General features: G+C 39.9%; 1 protein-coding gene across 4 annotated transcripts; it reads right to left on the bottom strand.

The window, feature by feature from the left end:
• Positions 1-481: 481 nt before the first annotated feature.
• LOC132973957 (neuronal calcium sensor 1) lies at positions 482-17811 on the bottom strand. 4 transcript variants are annotated; one of them, XM_061037667.1, is made up of 11 exons: positions 17637-17809; positions 17077-17146; positions 16885-16995; positions 15762-15904; positions 11972-11996; positions 5407-5545; positions 3467-3545; positions 2933-3021; positions 2779-2856; positions 2184-2291; positions 482-1695 (listed from the first exon to the last, which is right to left on the bottom strand). In XM_061037667.1, the coding sequence occupies exons 4-10, from the start codon at positions 15823-15825 to the stop codon at positions 2193-2195; spliced, it is 573 nt and encodes a 190-aa protein (XP_060893650.1). In that variant the 5' UTR covers positions 15826-15904; positions 16885-16995; positions 17077-17146; positions 17637-17809; the 3' UTR covers positions 482-1695; positions 2184-2192. The 4 variants fall into 4 exon arrangements, with proteins under 4 accessions (XP_060893650.1, XP_060893651.1, XP_060893649.1 ...); XM_061037668.1 differs by lacking the exon at positions 17077-17146 and having other exon boundaries at positions 15762-15896; positions 17637-17811; XM_061037666.1 differs by lacking the exon at positions 17077-17146.
• Between the last annotated feature and the right edge of the window lie 1460 nt (positions 17812-19271).

The following is a 19271-nucleotide window of genomic DNA, read 5'->3' as shown; positions in this document are numbered from 1 at the left end:
TCCTTCTCCCGATATCATTTGAATCTGTCATTGATGAAAAGAAAACGGAGAGCAGGTCTGAGCAGGCCCGGCAGAGAGCAGACAGACTCAGCAGCTACACAAAAGCCACTGAGCTTCATTAACCCCTCCATCAATGCCAATAGTTCATTTCTCATTATTCAGGCAGAGTGCAGGCTTACACTACGGAGAGTTGGCATGTAAGATTTTGTGTTTCTAAGGAGGACACATGCTCAACATTTTGTCTTCTAACGCTCAAATATTATAGCCTTTTATTTCGAATACAAAATATTATGTGAAGTATTGGATTGTTTCAAGAAGTAATTCATTAGGGATCGTACAGATATTAAAACATCATCTGATCACTCCACCTATGCATTGAACGAAGCATCTCTTTATATTATCTAAGAACCTGTTAATATAAATTAAAACATTTTCATGCAATTCAAATTCAAAGACTCAAAATAGAGTGCTAGAAAGGTCAGCCACTTAAATGCATTTTATTCTGTGCTCTTCTAGTGTTAATCAACAGGTAAATGACATTTATCATTGATTAAATCATCATTTGCATAAGGCATAAAATCAGTGAAGCTGACGAAACATCTTAATGCTGTAAGTAAAATAGTCCAGGAATGAAAAAATGCAACATCAACACATGCTCTGGTCTCACAAAGGAAAAATACAAATTGCAACAAAGGTGCTCACAAAGCTTTTACAAGCAGAGTTGAAGTCTGTTTGTGACCAGGGCTCTGTGTGTGCTGAGGGCGGAGTACGATGCTCTCAAAAGACAAAATGAGCCTCAATTCAGACGTAAGCTTTGTGATTCCACCCTGTTGCTTGGTCATGTAGTTCAGGATGTGGCTGTGCAACACTTTAAAGACTGGGTGATCGTGCTAATGGGGAAGTAAAAACACAATAGGAAGCAATAATAGAAACATAGTAAAATAATCCATTGAAAACTCCCCGCTCCTTCAACGCTCTTTGTCAAATAAAAAACACCCAGTCTCTCAGGAGAAGGAAACTTCAGAATGTGAGAATAAAACAATCCCACAATAATAATGAAAAATACAGTGCAATACATTTCAACACCTTTGATAAAAAATAAAACTTCATTCCATACTTATGGGAACATTTCCCATAAATGCAGCAAAGCAGAAAATAAATTACCATTATATTTACATGATATTATGTACAGTATACTGCTTTTTTTTCACTTTAAGTTAGTGTTCATATTATCACCACGTAACACATTTTCCAGATTTTCCCAGGTTCAGAGTCTCTCCATATGGTGAGGATGCAGCACACAGTTCATCAGAGAAGCTCTTCCCAGCATGTGAACAAGGGGGGATTCACTTCCTTGGACTCTCCATGGGGAAATCACAACACTTCTCTTGTAGAAATGTTTGCACAGTCCACAATACTCAAATTTGTACGCAGTGCTACATAGCTGTAGAAGCACAGATAAATGGCGTATAGGATTTAGCTGACATGTTTGAACTCTGCGTACACATCAGAGGATATACTTGTTTACAATCCTTACTGGAAATGTAGACGAACAGCTACTTGACACAGATGCTGTACGGTCGTGCGACAGAAGTTTGCAGTCTTCAAGGGTAGTTAAAAGTGGATCCTCATGTTACAGGTGTGATGGTGCTGGATTAGTGTTTAACGCGCAGCAGGATGCTTAGTTGGATCCATCTGAGAAGTTGTAACAATGTTCACCAATGAGGAAATGACAGGAAGTGGAGTCACAATAATTTGGTTGTGTTCAGAGCATGCAAAATAATCTGCAAAACAGTACTGCTCTATTAGCAAAATATGTGTTCATGGGCTTCACAGTTGACAAAACGCTAAGCAGGACGTTTGCAACAATTGGCAGCAGTTGGTGCTTTGCATTAGGCAGTGAGAGAAGAGGCCTGTCTCACTCCTCACACAGCACCACAAGACTATTTGATTGCCAGCACACAAGTGGTCCTCCTGAATAATTCATAGGAACAAACTGCGAGCACAAAAGTGGCTTCTTCACTTTGAGTTTCAGCACACGGAACGAGTTTCCTGTCTTTTATTCTGTGCTCTGATGAAATGGGAATAACACAGTATTATCTTGGAGCTGAGGCATGACCCAGGATTGAAAATCACTCAAGCAGAGAAGTATGCAGGTACTTGCTCATTAATACCCCACTCACCTTTCATTCCTACACGAGTCCATCATAGAGTGATAAAGCCTGAACAATAGAGGGGTCTGCCTTTGAACCCTCCTGAAACTCCTGCAGAGTCAGCTTTCCGTCTGCATTCTGAAAGAAGAACACAAGACTCAATGATATGACAACCCTTGGCTTTAACACAGAGCAACCAGCAGGGGGCAAAAGAGTATCTTCAGCTCAATCATGTTACCTCTCTGTTCTGCTGTTGGACTGAGCTTTGCTTCAGTGCACTTGGATGATAGCCACTCTGCCAATACACATCAAGTGCTGCTGTGCTGAACAGCTAGACTAAATGGCTGATCTTGGCAGTAGTGGGCTGACAAACACACCCATGTCTCATCTTTCACTAAAGCTGAGGAGATTCTTGGGGCTGAGAGCGGGCATTAGCGCCGAGGGCTAGGGGTGGAGGGGACTATATATGATGTTTATAGACTGTGGTTGGTAAAAATGACGCTGTGATGGCCACAGATAGCAGCTCTAAACTTAACAGTGTCCACGTCAGAGAACTGAGGGTGGCAACAAAGGCAGATTCAGAAATGGTTTGGTGTTCAACTGGGGAAAAGAAAAAAATCCAAACCTTGTCCATCATTGCAAAAATGCGATCCACTCGCTTTTCTGGTGTGTTTTCCTCTTCTGGCAACTCCACAGTGTTCCCCTGAGATTTATAATCATTATATATTGTACCATTCAGAAAATTTAGATTTATAGGTCTGTAGTTCGATTAGACTTACCACCATCTGATAAATGGCATCTACGATGTTCAACATCTCATCTCGGGTGATGTAGCCATCATTATCAAGGTCGTATAGTTTAAAAGCCCCTATGTAAACAAAGATGTTAAAATATAAGGGTTTTGTTTCGTTTGGTGAGTAACAGTGACATCAGAAAGCTAATGTGACATCAAAATGTTAGGCAATCACAATCTTTAAAGATCTTGTGTTTCATAAAACAGGCAGCAGCCTTCTATGGTAGAATCCTAGTTCAAAGAAAACCACAGCAATTATGGATATACATAAATATAACGCCTTTTTTTATAGGTACACATTTACAGCTAAAGTTACAAGTTGTTCTAGAGTGTTCGATTTTCAGAAAAGGTTGCAAGTCTATTCGGTTGGGACCCCAGGTTTCAGAGGCCTGCTGTATCTTGCTAATAACCTTCTATTTGCTGCTCTCTAGGAACTCGCCTGTCCTCTTTCATATGCAAGCATAGCAGTCAATCCTACATCCTGTCATTTAAATGTCAAATAATAGAGGAGGGTGCTTACATCTCAACTTCTCATCCAGAGTCCCCCGCGAGGTCACAGAGAGTGCCTGGATGAACTCAGAGAATTCGATGCGTCCATCCTGCAGGGTGACAGAAGGGAGAGAAAGATAAAATGTAAGACAGGAAATGACCCGGTTAAAAAAAAGAGCATCTTACTTTACACTCTTGGTTTTACTTTGAAGAGCTCCGTGCTGTTTTTCATGATTTCCTTGTTGTATTCTGCTCAAAATGGGGTCAGACGTTTGCTCCAAGTCAGCTGCTATTTTTGCCCTGCACCTGGCTCTCTCCTGAGGCGGAAATATGTCACCTCTGGTCATTAGTAAGACGGATGCTACTGGGTCATAGTCTAAAAGTTACAGCAAACAACCAACCACTGTGTATTTAGGACAGAGACGTTTAATATTTCTCCAATGGCTCTACATTAAGAATGGGCATGGCATATAATGGTGTCAAAGAAGTGGGAAATGATTCCACTTTAACATTTCAGCTCTCAGCTTTGTTTGAATACCACGCAAATCCTAAAGAGGTTGAGAACTATAAATAACTCCAGTAAATGATTGTTTTCTTCAGTGTCTGTTACATAAAAACAATCAATATTAAATGAATTCTCTAAGTAGTTTAAACTCTGCTTATTCATGCAAATTCATCATGTAATGAACCCCAGCCTCAAACCAATGTTTCAGACTTCCTTAAATCAAATGGAGACGTTACATAAAAGAAATGCCATTTACATCCCCAGTAAAGAGAAATCTTGTAGACAACAAGTAATGCATATAATTCGACTACCTGGTGGTGGAGCCTTCAGGCTTTGATCAAACAATCTTCTTACGAAATACTTCAGGACTGTGTGTCATCACAAAAGTTTTCTGAAACTTTGATGCAATGTCTTCTTACCTGCTGTGAGTTCAGCCACAGCTGTAGAAAACAAGACAAGTGCTCTTAAAGGCCTTGGGGTTCAGCTTACTTTATCACCACCAGACATCTGACCAGCCAGACAATGCTGAGGTCATGCATTGCTGATTACATAAGTCATAAAACTGTTAAGATCAATGCCTTCTCTAACTATGGGGAGCCTAACACTAATGAAGGTCACAGATAAACATCAGACGAGAGGGGTTTTCTGATCTTCCTGACACAAAGCCTCTTAACTGAAGTCAATAAACCTCCTGGGGCTCAAACCAAGAATAGTTCTTCTACAGTCCGTCTTCTTAAAGACTATTTGAATAATACTGCATGTCTGAAATAAATTGGATTACTTAAGACTAATGTGTCTAAGAAAGATTTGGCTTTGTTTAATCTTGCATTTTTATCAAATCCTTAAAAAATACACACAACTGGCATCCACTCTTAGAAACAGATTTCTGGCACAAAGCTGAGCGTTCTGATTATGTGTTACTACTGATGCTGTGAATCATCTTCAGTTTTCTGTTCACACAATTTTAGAGGAGGGAATCATCTGTGTTATTAAAAACCTGACTGACAATATTCAGTCAGAGAGAGATTTCAAAAGTGCGCGTGGTGTTTTAAGTGATCACTTCTAAATGAAAAATATCAAAGAATTCTGAGTGTTCCTCTTCAACGTTATCAAAAAAGCAATTTCTTGTACTGGATGTTTTGTTTTCATTACTCTTTGGCCCAGACTTTCAATGCATTTCAGTTCTCAAATCAAAAGGGGTTTAAATAAATAACCGGATTCTTAACACAAAACTCAAAAAGGAACAAGCACAGAGAGCAACTGGAACAATACCAGGAGCAAAATGAAAATGATTAATATACAATGTTGTCCTTTTATTCTGTGCAACCCTTTGCTGAAAGCAGATAAGCTCTGTCCTTGGACAATGTCGCCTTTAACACGACTTTCTATCAGCAATCCCGGAAAAAAAGTAAACATTTACTTTCTCTCAAGTCAAAAAACACAGTGAACATTTTTTAATCACAAACCTTATTTTCGTCAAATACGTTGAAGACAAAAGAGGCAAACTTTGTGGGATCTCCAAAAGGAAAGAACTGCTTGTATATCTTCTGAAAGCCCACGGCATCCAGCTGCCCACTGGGACAGTCTTTAATGAAGCCTTTGTACCTGAGAAAGAGAGTACAGATGATTATTCACAGATATCATTTCAAATGTAAAAACAGAACACATCATCAAGACAGGATGAACAATAACAATACCAAAGCCACCTCCTCACTTCTGCAGCAGCCATTACAGATGCAGTTTAAGAGATTGTGCTGGATCAAGAAGCTGAAGTGCAAAGCTATTTGTCTCATTCACAGATAAGACGATCACCCTAATCCAATAGCAAGCCTAGAGTGGTTAGCTCTAATCAAATTACACTCTAGCCCTCTTTTGATAATATGCGTGGCTGATAGATAAGTCTGAGCGCTTCCTCTGGCCACTGGAAATGACATATCTGGAGAGCGCCTTAATATCTCTATTAGTCTAAATATAGAAGCATCTCATGAGCAATTTCAAGCGCAGTCACTCAGAGGTAGGCGGTTTCCTTGTGTGTCTTCACAAAGAGGCACAGCAGCCTCAGAGTCTGTCTACACTGTTACAGGTCAGAGCGCAAGAAGAGAGTGTAAGCCTTGACAAAAATAAATGCCAGATGAAAAATGGGAGAACGTGGCAATAGAGGGAAAATAATAATACTCTGAAGTTATAAAAAGGATTGCAAAGAGCCTTTGCTTCTGATAACTTCTGACGCAAGTTCACACGAGGGAGCATTGTGTGTTCGTCTCTGATTCAGTTAAGACTGATCAAAGCAAGGTGGGGCTGTAATTATGACCACAGAGAAAGAAGACAGAGAGCGAGGAGTATGTGTATGTGTGTCCGTGTGTGTGTGTGTTCTGGTGAAGAATGAAAGGCCAGAACACATCTTTTCCACTCGTCTCTCCTCTTAAAGCCTTCACTTTTAATCTGCCTCTGAGATAATGAAGGCAGCTCCGTACAGTAAAAGAGATGGAGAGACGCTTTGAGGAGCAGCTGTAAAAGTTGGACATGAAGAGAGGCGAGAGGAGAGCAGAGCCATGTAATTGTCACTTTTGAATTATCTGGAGATATGCATGAAAAATTAAAGCCTAGCTCCCTATAATGCAGAATACAACCGAATTGGCATTCAAAGTGCAGAACACACATTGACTAAAGTTCCAGGCAGCCTATAACAGGTGAGCGATACTCTAACATTATGTATAGTGTAGTGTGTTTGCCCTATATGCACACTATATCTTGGAATTGGAATTTTAGTTAAAACGCCTATTTTTGTGTCTCAGGTCTTGCCAACGTGAACAACTTCTGCCCTCCAATGGAAGAATCTCAACATTTACAACAATACCTTTTATCTGGTAGGTAGTTCAAAAGAGGAGGCTGTTTTGCTCTTAGAGTAACATTTCAGGTTTCTTTTTCAAACATTTCAACCATTTTTTATTATCACAGACAAATAAAAGGTAATCAGTACTTCAATACAGCTTTATCAGTTATCAGAGAAAAATGATTATCAGTCTGTACCATTCTTAATAAGTAACAAGACACTGCATATACACTGTTTAGACAAATGTACAGCGTGGCTCAGCTTCCTCCCGTTGACCAGGATGAAGCCAAAATATCCCCGTGACAGGCACTCATTGCAAATTGCAACCCGAGTCTGCGCAGTATTGATGTCACGACTCTTCTACTAATGACAACACACTTTTAACGTCCCGATCAAAGGCCAAAGATCCCTCAGGTGGGAACAGTCCACAGCAGAACAGTTATGGAACTTCTATGACTCTTGTGTTTGTACTCATAACATTTTCCCTTGGCGTTTCTGCTGTATTCTGCTAATCCGGTGAACCCAGCGTTAAAGGGAGCTGCAGTCGTCAACCAAGCTGTCAATCAATTCAATACTTTGAATACAATACTACGTTTTATATCATCAAATGACCAATTTAAAGAAATTCCTCTGAAAAAAGACGACTTGAACACAGTATGGAGTAATAATAACTAGATATCATGACGTGCAATTTGATTTTGTAGTTTGACCCATGTCCTATCTGTTAACAGAGCGGTGGTGGGATTATTCATATACTGTAGCCAGTCAGTAGGGGGAGCTCTAAATCTTTTGATTTGACTTGAGGCAATGCATTCCGCTGTCCATTCTTTGTACAGGCTATGGGAAATTGCTTAGCAGAAATTACTGTAGAAATGTGTTTTTATTAGAAATCAACTTTTATAACTAAAAATTGGATCTTGTATCCCTCAAGGCATGGATTCAAGAATGAATCAATAAGTAACAAATAATCAAAATCACATATTTTATAATTATAGCTCTCCAGTAGGGATGTAACGATTCACTCAACTCATGATACGACACGATTTACGATACTGGGTTCACGATACGATTCTCTCACGATTTATTTTACAGAATGAGACTGTAGACAAATCATGACTGAAAAAGATTTCTTTAGGGGCTGCAAACCCACTTGTCAGTGTGGTTTGGCCTTTTAATGTTTTTTTCTCGCAACAAGGGGAGGTGATTGGAGCTTCTCATTGTGGTGTTGGTTAAATGCTGCGTCACGTTTGTTGTGCTATTTGTGTAGTTCCCTGTCTTCTTGCAATATTTGCACACCGTTTTTGTCTTGTCTGTTATCTTCTCACCTCTTTCACTTTCTGTCTTGGGAAAGCCCAAATGCTTCCACACCTCCGATTTAAAAGACGGTGGTGCGTCCTCGATTTCAAAATCTTGCTCTACAGCTGCTGACGCTCACGATATTATTGCGATTCCTTTTTCAGAGTACAGATGTGAATCTTGACACCTTTGAATCGATTTTTCACAATTTTACGATTAATCTTTACATCCCTATACTCTCCAGTAGCCCTGATTTAGACCCTGTGAAACAGCTCTTAAACCAATATGCCCAAACTAGAGGCTTTCAAATGGGAATGATGTCATTACCATCTTTGTGGTTAGAATGCCCCTTTTATATTTTCTCATCGTGACTAAGGCTTGAATCATGTTTTTAACAGAAAGCCTGTGTTACTGCAGTTATGGTGAAAGACATGGGTATTAAGGAGGAAGATTCAGTCTAATTAAAGACACTCATGAGTTTCATTATAATTCATGTCGAGGCTAAAAGGATAAAAGGATTTCTTGTTTCTATGAGTCACTCAAAGTTATGTAAGTAAAAAACAAATCAGGAGTACCCCTTTAATAAAACCTTTTTCCATGCTGAGGGCCTGAAGATTTCTTATCCATAACCATTTCTAAATGGTCGTTTATGAAAATGATAGAGCATCCAGTTAAATGAGTTGTATGTAATTTTATCAATGAAGTTATTTAACATTTTCAGCAACACAATGGGCAATTTTCAATTTATCCAAATTACCGTAAGCAGTACCAGATTGCTTGATTTCTATTACACATAGTCTTCTTCCTTTGAAAAACCTCTACCACCTACAGCCTGGTTTGAGATTTGGGCAGAGAGGTGGCACTGACAGTAATTTCCTATATCCGTGTAACTAGTTTTGCCAATTTCTCTTCCCTTTAGGGATAAAAGAAAGTTCTCGAGTTTTTCACTCAAAGAGGAAAAGTGAACATTAGCACAGATTATGACAGGTTCCTTCCCTGCATAGTCACCAATAAAGGTATTGGACCTATTTTTCACAAGCAACATGTCTTCAGAACATTCTGACCCTGAAATAACTATTTTCAGATGGACAAATGAGAAAAGTTCATTTGGTTTGTCACATTTCTCTCTCTATCAGCCACATTCTCCCAAACACCGGCAACACATACCTCCTCTCTCTGTTGGTGCTGTTCTTTGAGAGCTGCTGGCATCTACTAAATGTGTATTTCTTTGCTGAAAAAGCTATTATCGTGTTAGCATTAATCGACTGTTTTAGGAAAGGAAAAGGAGGCCATTCCACTTAGGAGGTGCAATATTTTATTACATCTTATCTTTGGCATAGCTTGTAATGCTTCATCTTTTTTTTTTTTTTATCTCTGACATGAGTATGTTATGCTAGTAATAGTTATTATAGCCTTCAGGTGGTAACCCAAAACAGAGCTGGGGAGTGCACTTCAGAGGTTTGGCAAACTCAGTTCTTTCTAAGATTTGTTTCTTGCCAAACATGTTGTCTTCAGGCCCAACTCTCACTGACTCCAGTGAAATCACTTAATCAGATTTCACACAGCTCCCTCTCAAGCCACAGAAGGCTTTGTACAACTTTTCTTCTAATGTGCAGTGGTACTCCCCAAGACCTGAAAACAGACTGATGTGAAAACCCAACGCAAACCCTTTTTTTAACATTTTGGTGATAGGTCATTTAGCTTTTGAAAAACATCTTTTAAAATTATAGTGGTGTAGCATATGTATCACTTTAAATGGATTATATATATATATATATATATACGATTCTGTATGCAACATGTCTATCTCATGACTGTCTTCTGTAGGGGTGGGAATCGAGGGTCAAAGGACAGAAGGTATTGTTTGTTGTAGAGAACATTTAAATCTTATGAACTATTAATAAATCAGTTTTATTTTCTTCCTGTCCGATTCTTGCATGCACTTTGATATTTTTTAAATCAAAGACTCACTGGTGCTTTGTTTTTTTTTTTCCTTTTCCACATGCTCATAGTCATTGGCCCATGTAGAGCTAACAACAACATTTATCATATTACCATTGGGGTTACATAAGCAGACGACAAGGATAAAGTTCATTTACACATTATAAAGACACTGTAACTGTGTAAACATGTTTGCTCAGTGTCAGAGACATCAGAGTGATAATCAGAATCACCTTCATTTGCCAAGAACATAACATGTCCAAGAAATCTGACTCTGTGACACTGGTGCTAAGACACACATACTGTACACTGTCAGATTGAATGTGAAGCAGTAATAAGGCCACTACGCACTGAACTAGCAGAGATATAGCAGGCGTGACATTGTGCATTAGACCACACTGGGCAGCAGCATTAAGAAAAAGTGTTTATCACTGGTACTGGCTCCTACTCCTTGGCATCTACCATGGTTGTTTGCTAAAGAGTTGTGCAGGATGTTTCTCTCGTACCTGCCTAGCTGGCAGGGACATCACTGCGCTATGGCATTAGGGTATTGATTTCAGGTGAGCCTCGAGCATACTAATGATGTACCCTTAGAGGAGAATTAGAAAGGGGAACAAATTCAATGCACAACACAGGCATTTAGCTAACCCTGCTAATTCTTCTGTGTCTCTGCCTGTGCTCTAATTACACGCCATCTGGCATTTCCCCTGGTAAAATTCCCTCTCATCCCTCACACTCAGTCGTGTTGATTGCTGCTGATCTTCAAGTGAGGACTCATACAAACTTTCTTGTGAAAGACAGTGAGAGTAATGATGAGCGAGCTGGCTGCCTAGCCGTAGGCAGTGGGGGTTTAAGGAGGGGGTATTCCACCTCAGTGCACTCAGGCAGCCCCAGAGACAGGCCAGAACAGAGGCTCTGGACCTGTCAATGCCCAGTTTTATCTAATGCTGCTGCTGCTGTGTGGGATTGAATTTACCCTGCTTCCTCCTCTCCCCCTGTAAACCCCTTTAACAGGGTACATGAACAGCGACTACCAATCGAGTCACAGCTCTTTTCATGCATGCAGAATTAGGTTGTGAAATGCAAAACCAAAGCAGGATAACTGGAGTGTGAACATGGTGGAGCGATCACTTTATTACAGTGCTCCCTCTTCTGATATACACTTGTCTTTGTTTTTCATTTCCAAAGAAACAATAGCCCAGAAGCAAAATGCAGAAAACAAAAGGGATGACTACGCTCATGCTTGAATCATCTTTGTAAAAAAGATGCATTGTCTCTTATCCGTCACCAGCAGCTATTAAATTGTGCCTTCAGAAATGTTCCCCTTTGCTGTAATGATCACTCCCTCTACAGCTCTGTGACTTGTCCAGCCCTGAGGTGCATCTTTTTCATGAATTTGTTTTCTCTTAATACATGTAAGTACATGTTACAACTACAGGCTACAGCCAGATGATGCTAGAGCAGATCACATTGACTAATAGGTAAGGAATCTAACAGGAAGGATTACTAATCTGCAACCTTGTGGAGGCTTTGTGGACGTGTAGTCATTAAGTGTCCGAAATTGAAACAACCTTATGCCCCCGGCATTCTTCTGTTATCAGACATCCCTCTTGCAAACCGAGCAAAAAGGTTGTTGAGGAATGCATCAGAGTTATCAGCCTTCAAAGTCATTCAGTCTCAGTAAGGCTTCAAAGTCATTCTATTTGCAGAGCTTGTCTGGCTTCAGGGCAGTGTAAGGAAGATGGCTTCAATTCAACTATCATACATTTTAATTTCACCGGCCATGAACACAAGAAACAGAATTATGGCCAATATATTCATAGGAGGGTTTTTTCAATTGGGTCAAGATAAGACCCCCTGATTCCTGTAAGCCCAGCTAGTAAAAACACAGTTGCTTATATATGACTAAATTCACATAAGAAATGCAAACATTGTGATTAAATATAAATGAAAACACTCACCATTGCTGCACCTCTTTCTCTGTAACTGTAAGAGAAATACAAAATGACAGCTTAGAGGAAAACTTTGGTTGTCCTAGAAAAAAAGGAACAAGCTGTTAGACACAACAGAGAAGCCAAGAAGTAGCATCGTTACTCATCTTGGCCCAATCCTTTCAAAGTTTAAGTTTCATCCTAATGTTTCATGTTATGTAGATTCTTTGTAATGGATTCAAAATGTGTTGGTTTTAACTGAACTCCAGATATTTAATTAAAATATATAGATATATATTTCTAAGTTTATAAAGTGCCAAATTTCTCATGTTTGAGTGCAAAAATATGTCAGTGGATCAGACTATTCCAAGTTACTGCTTCCAATGGGAGGCCAGGTTTGTTGTGTTTCTACACCATTTCCTCTCATGGAACCATTGTTTGCATGGGCAATGTGCTTGAAATTTGATCAATCTTTTTATGAAATCAAAAATATTTTCCTATTGATATTTTCCCCTTCACAAGAGGGGTGTAAATATAAAAGCCCAACAAAGATATCCATGGACTTATATGATTGGGTTCTTTCTTTCCATTATCTACCTGAGGCTTAGATGGAAACAGAGAGAAAGATTTGCCGTGGGAATTTAAAGACATATCTTTAAGAGGATGAATTGTATTGATCTTTTCACTTTGTATTGCCGATATTGAATTCTTGATCATTGCATAGATTTGCTATTCTATATCGATTTATCCTTGCACCCTCAGTTTCAACAGGCTGTAAGTGGGAAACAGACATGTTTAGTTAAGTGCAGAAATCAATTATTCTAGCTTACTATCAGAGGCAATGAATCATAATTCATCCTGGGCTGTATAGTAGAGGACAAGTGGGAGTAAACCCCAGGGAGGCACAAAAAGACAGACAAAGCTGAGAGATAAATGTCATCCATAGATTTAAGAAACAGAACAGTTTAAAAGGCAGGATGCATTATAATGCCCAGTTGCCCACACTAACATAGCTATCTGCCAGTATCTAATCAACCAATCCCTCATGACTTTGCTTGTCTCGAGTAACAAAAGTAATTTTCGACCGCTCGGCCCCTGAAGTGACTAATGAAAACAAGGACTGGAAGGAATCAATAGCATTAGTTCAACCAGGTGGTCCTTAAAGAGAGACATTCTGAATTCATGCTGCTGTGAGGCTAACACTGTACCACTCGTCTGTTGGGCCTGGGGCAAAGGAAAAGCCTTATAAATACAACAGACAGCTAGTTAGTCAAACTGTAATGTCTACTCCTTTAATGTTTAAACTTTAATGTTAGTGATCTTGCGAATACCTTATCGCAATAGTTAAGATATATTTGGGCAGTGGCATGACCAGTGGCCTCTATGTGTGTGTGTTAGTGTTTGTGTGGGTGGGGGGGGGGGGGGGGGGGGGGGGTGCGATTCAAAATGTTTTACAGGGAGAGAAAATACTCAGATATTGCTTTATTTAAATATGTTTGGAAGATAAATAAATATTGAACACAGGATTAAAAACATGACAATTCATTTTTCATTTCATGTGGACTTTAAAGTTAAAAAAATATATACACAGCAGCACTATAAAATATTTAAAGATACTTCAATGTTAGTATTTGAAGTACATATTATTAGTAGAAATAGAAGGGGTACTGTATGTGAATGCTCTTGATTTGCTTGTACATATACTTAACGGGGAAAAGATAATTAATTTTAACCCTCATAGTTACCATTTTGTTCAGTGAGGGAAGGGGACCTGAAAATGTTCCACCAACCAAGGAAGGAGCATGACAGAAAAGGTTTGAGAACCACTGTCATCCCCAATCTCTCTCAACCTGTCCTATTTAATAAATGTATGAAAGCCGAACAAATAATCTTGAAAAAAATGTCCATAATGCATTTATTCCATAATCACACAGAGGCTATCAATAAGACGCTATAGGCCATGAAGTTTTCCTGCTCAGCATTTCACCAAGAAACCCGTCATGTGACCCTTTCCTTGGTAATAAATGTCATGGTCAATCTCTCGACTGTCAGCCATGCCTAGCTACCATTAAATTGACCTGAAAAGTCAATGTAGTCAGAAATTGAGGCAATTTACCATGGCTATGAGTTAATAAAAAAAATGTATTACATAACACAGTCAGAGGCAATGGGTAATAATGCAATCAGCCCATTGCAGGAGAGTGCAGGGCCCACTCAGCCTCTTGGCCCTGCAGGGCCTGCAAGAACACATCCAGCTTGAGCTCTGTCACTGTGAGCCTCTTCATGGCTTTGACAACTTACAAAATCATCATGCTGTTACATGGGCCAGGCCTGCTTCCAGCAGACATTTTGATAGGGCTGTTGGTCTGTCTATTTGATGTCAGAACAGTCGCTTGGAAAAGCATTTCTGGTTGAAAAGATTTCTGTTAAAGTACAGGTTAAGCTCCAGCAATTTTGCACAGCTTTCAGGAAGAACACTGGGTGGGAAGCCAGAGTCTTTGCACAGCTTACAGTTGCCTTTGGTCAGAAAGTGATATTTTAAGGTCCCTGTCATTTTCCCATTAGGAGTCCAGCATTCTTATTATGCAACAAAGAAGACGACAGACATCTACATACATTATTTTAAACTAAACAGAAAATATTCCCGACTGGCCCTGTTGGTTGCCAGTCAACACAGAGGGCATAATTTGCTGGGCATAAAATAAAAGCCTTCATAATTCACCACTGAAACCATAAGACACACTGGCATGGAAGTCCCAAATATGTCAAGAACCAAAGGAAAGCATTTACTAAAATTGCAGACAAAGCATCTCAAGGGGACACAAGAGAAAGAGAAAAGCAGAAATGATAGAGCTTCAACAAGGCAACAACAGACCAAGAGAGAATGATCACACAGGGACAGAAAGCTTGATGCCCCTCTCACCGATGCTAACCAGATAAGATCCTAATTATACTATTCCATTCCCTGCTCAAAGAGGGCAATTAGGGGCTAAAGCTGGAGAGACAGGGCACAGGGTAAGAGAGGAAAGGAGGAAAAGAGAAAGAGAGAGAGAGAGAGAGAGTGAGTGAGAAAGTATGTGTGTGTGTGTGTGTGTGTGTGTGTGTGTGTGTGTGTGTGTGTATAAAGGACAGCAGCAAGCAGCCCAGCCCAGCACGAAGCCCAATCTTCCTCCACAACAATTTCCTGCCACAACAGCCTTCCTTGGCTCTGCTGTGGAGAGACCCACCATACAAATAACACCATCATTAAGCAGCCAATGGATGTCAACTTCCACCCACACCTGCACACTGTACTGCTCAATAATAATAACGCTAGCTCCAGAAATAGCACTCAAATGATTAATATAGTGTCTTCCCAGCAGACATTGTTGCGGTAATTATAAACGTAATTTCTGCTCGAATTTGATTGACAACCTAATAGGGTAATCACTTGGATTTATTTTTGTTTTGATTATCAGAACATGATCATCCTCATCTTTAAAACCCCCAACTTGATAGCCGACACAAACTCAGCATCTCCATATTCACTGATCCCTTCAACATGATTTGAAGATGATGATTACAACTTCTCAGATACCTTTACTGATCCTGATTTGCTACACAACATTATAAAGATTAGACCAGGAGCTTACCCCTTGCTTTAAGAAGCTAGCATAAAATACCAACACATCTACGCCTATATGGAGCACTGAGGGCAGAAAAAATGTTTAAAAATTGCAGCAATAATTTCATTTTTTCAATTAAAGGCGTGAAGAAAATACTTTGAAGAAGATTTTCTGTCAAAAACAAGCAGAAAGGGAAAAGACCTGACAGTACTTACAGTAGGTTTTCCTTGTCAACTCCTCCACCACCTCTGGCTTGAGCTTGCTGTTTGATTTACCCATGATCTTCAGCTTTCCTCCACACTTCCAAATCCACTATGGCACACAGCACCTGTTACTACCTCCTCTCCAGTCTGCTCCTCTGCCAAAAACACACACAAACGTGGGCCAGTTTAGGTGCAATGACGCCGGTGAAAGAGGAAAAAAACGCTTCTGTTTTGTTTTGAGGGAGAAAAGCAAAGCAAATCCCATTCAAACTTAAAAAGTATGTTGCTGTGTGTAGTTCACTCTTGCTAATGCCATGATCAGCTCAGTCATCAGACCTGACACTCCAGACTGGCTGTTCAAACCCCAGGGGCCCTGTGAAGAAGCGTCGATAGGTTGTTGAGTCTATACAATCTCTGTTGAGTGCCTATGTGATGGCCCGGTTTCTTCACAGCAGTCTGTGGGCGAAGAGTGGCGTTTGGATGCGTTGCTACCTTCGTCCTTGGATACAAGAGTCACTCAGTGGCTGGGTTAAGCACGCTCACTCCCTCACAGTCATTCTCTGTTCTCACTCCTCCGACCCCTCCTTTCCTACCACTATCTCTATTGCTCTGGGTAAGTTACAGTAGAAAAGAATCCTCCCTCCTGACAGCTAAGATAAGGAGGTGTGTAAACTAAAATACAATGAACAGACCTCGCCTTGGATGCGTCCTGCTGCACTTTGCTCTCACTCAGTATTAAGTCTAATCCCTGGAATTTATACGTTTGCGAAATATAATATAAAAGGTACGAGTATTAATTTATCGAAAAAAAGATATAAGGTCTTTTCATATGGTTCAAGATGCCAGTTGAAGCGAGAGCTAGTCTTGCCCTTAAAATAAGCTTGTGAGCCTTCTAATGAACATATAGAGGGATTTGAAGATTGACAATTTTCTTTTCTTCTCCATTCTGACTCATAATTCCCACTACTTCCTGGCCTCACAACAGCATGGCATGGTGATTTCCTCATCTCTGTCAGAGCAGACAGGAGATGAGGGATAATGGCATTTATTTTCGTGGCAGGCCTGGCATCGACATGTACTCATGCCTAACCACAGCAGCTGTGTGAGCCACAAAATAGGAATATACTGTATGCACCTTCACTGCAAACATCTGTTCCCCGTCTCGATGGCCTGTGATGTCCTTCTGAGGGATGCAACACTGATAATCACCATCTTGTGTTGTTTTCAGACAGTGTTCCTCGGTTTACTGTGAAATAAAAATAGACAGCAGTTACGGAGGGAAAGGCATCACTAGCTTTGTTTTAGAGGTAATGCATTGTTTTATCACCTAAAGCCACTGACATCTGACTACTGGACTGGAAAAACACTCATAACGACCTTATGTCTGCCTGCCAAAGCTGCTGAATTTAGCCGATAGGCAGTTTGGAGCAAGAGGAGTGTAGTTCATGTAAAGTAAAAAAAAAGCTTATTCGGTATCGGTATGCCACAAAAATATGTAGGCTACTCAGTTCAAGTCTTATGAAAACAGGCAACAAGGTGAATAATTAAACAAATACACACACTCCTACAATTTTAATAAATGAATAGCCTATGTAAAACATATGAAAGTGTGCTTAATTTCCTCACATTACTACTTGCCTTGGTAGACAGGAGAAAGAAAAAAGCAGCAGCAGGTGGGATGTTGCTGTGCAGTACCATAGCAACACACAGTTTATGGCTACAGTACGACGGCTTCAGAGCTGGAAGCTTGCTAGTCATTGTAGTCGCGGCGCTTCGTGCCCACGCTGTTACTTGTAGCTAGTTTGTAAAAAAATAATAATAACCATAGAACTCCCCTAAAAACGAATAAAGGATTTTTTATTTTTTTTAAATGACTTCGGGATTTACCTGAGCCACAGACGCGGAAACTAGCCGTCCAGACAGTCCAAAGGCAGAGGCACCCTCACCGCTGACCGACGTTGTGTTCCTCCGCCGAGTTCCGGAGCAACCGACTCGCTTGCTGCTCTGATGCCGCCGTCAGGGAGTGACGTCGCTGCTGCTGCTGCTGCTGCTGCTGGCCCCAACCAACTCAGTGCCAGAGACACTGACGTCGCGGTACCACTGGTTAAACACTGACTCTTTGTATGCAGTGCGAGGTTTTACACGTGCCATCTCTTATACAGTGAAGTTATCCATCCATCCATCAATCAGTCTTTATTTGTATGGCGCCAATTCATTAAAAAATAAAAGTCAAGACACTTTACAAAAAGCAGGTAAAAGACCTTAAAGGTGCACTATGGAGTTTTGGTAGATAAATGTGAAAGTTGGAGAAATGTACAGATTCTGTGGTAAATGTTCATACCTCCATACACAAACTGTCCTCAGAGGAACATTTGGTCATTGGGACACTGTTTGAAGATAAAATGCTAAGGAAGTTCGCAACAGTGAAACCGTAACTCTCCTGGTAGATTTTTTTTTTAGCTCCAAACAGTGTTCCATGGACCCATTTTTTCCTTAAGCAAAGTTTGTGTATTCAGTTTATAAAATATAGCATATAATTGTTTCACTTCTCCAACTTTCAAATGTCACTATACCAAATCTAGATAGTGCACGTTTAACAGAGCTAAGGGCACAAGCTTAAGAAGACCACCGGGTCTTAACAATTTTGAAACAGAGCTAGGCCTATTTCAACATGTTGGCATTCTTATTCTTTCAGATTATATAAGTCCATCTGAGGGCCAGCTAAAATACATTAAGGTTAACATACTCAATAGCAAGTGAATTAGGTTAGTTATCTTTGAAGCTGTTGAATAGAAATGAAGTAGGTTGAATTCAGGGTGATTGGGACTTATTTTTGAATGGGACAGGGTTCATTTTATTGCCTGATGAATGAAACACTTCTTTTTTTAGCCTTATCTGCCGGCTAGCAAGAAATGCCTAGTAAAATCCTGCTAGTCCATTTTAAACTAATACAGTAACCTAGCAGTAAGCAAATACATGATAAAAAATGCTTATAGTAGCCCAAATCAATAATTAAATGTGCTGCAATCAGCCAAAGGTTCTGTCCCAATCACCCAAATGTTACCAGAAAAAAAAGTTACATCTTTAGTTTTACAGGGATGTATCATGTGTTTTTTTTTTTTATTATTAATTGCAGTAAAACTTGTAGAGAGAAATTCTAAAATCATCCAAATATTCCTAAATTCATGTTATGAACACGCGACTGTGAGGTCAAAGACCAAGTAAATTCAGGGTTGAGTTCATCCAAACATAGCCCACTATAGTCACTGATTTGGAGAGCACACATTCAGCAAAGAAACCATGTAAGAAGGGGATGTGGGAAACATGCATTTTAAACTGATTTAAAACAAAAACATTAATGTTCTGCAGTCTTTAGTGATTGCTTTTTAGGCTACTGCAAAGATGAGCCATTATTTCCCTGCATGTGAGTATCAATTAATCTCATTTGTTGCTCATGTTTGTTACTCATACTAATTGTGCTTGAGTCTTATCTTTGCAGTCAGACCTTTTTATGTGCAGCTT

The sequence above is a fragment of the Labrus mixtus genome, chromosome 5 (assembly GCF_963584025.1).
Source record: "Labrus mixtus chromosome 5, fLabMix1.1, whole genome shotgun sequence".
NCBI classification, from domain to species: Eukaryota; Metazoa; Chordata; class Actinopteri; order Labriformes; family Labridae; genus Labrus; species Labrus mixtus.
Note: the sequence above shows the minus strand (reverse complement) of the source record. Positions and strands in the feature narration are given on the sequence as shown.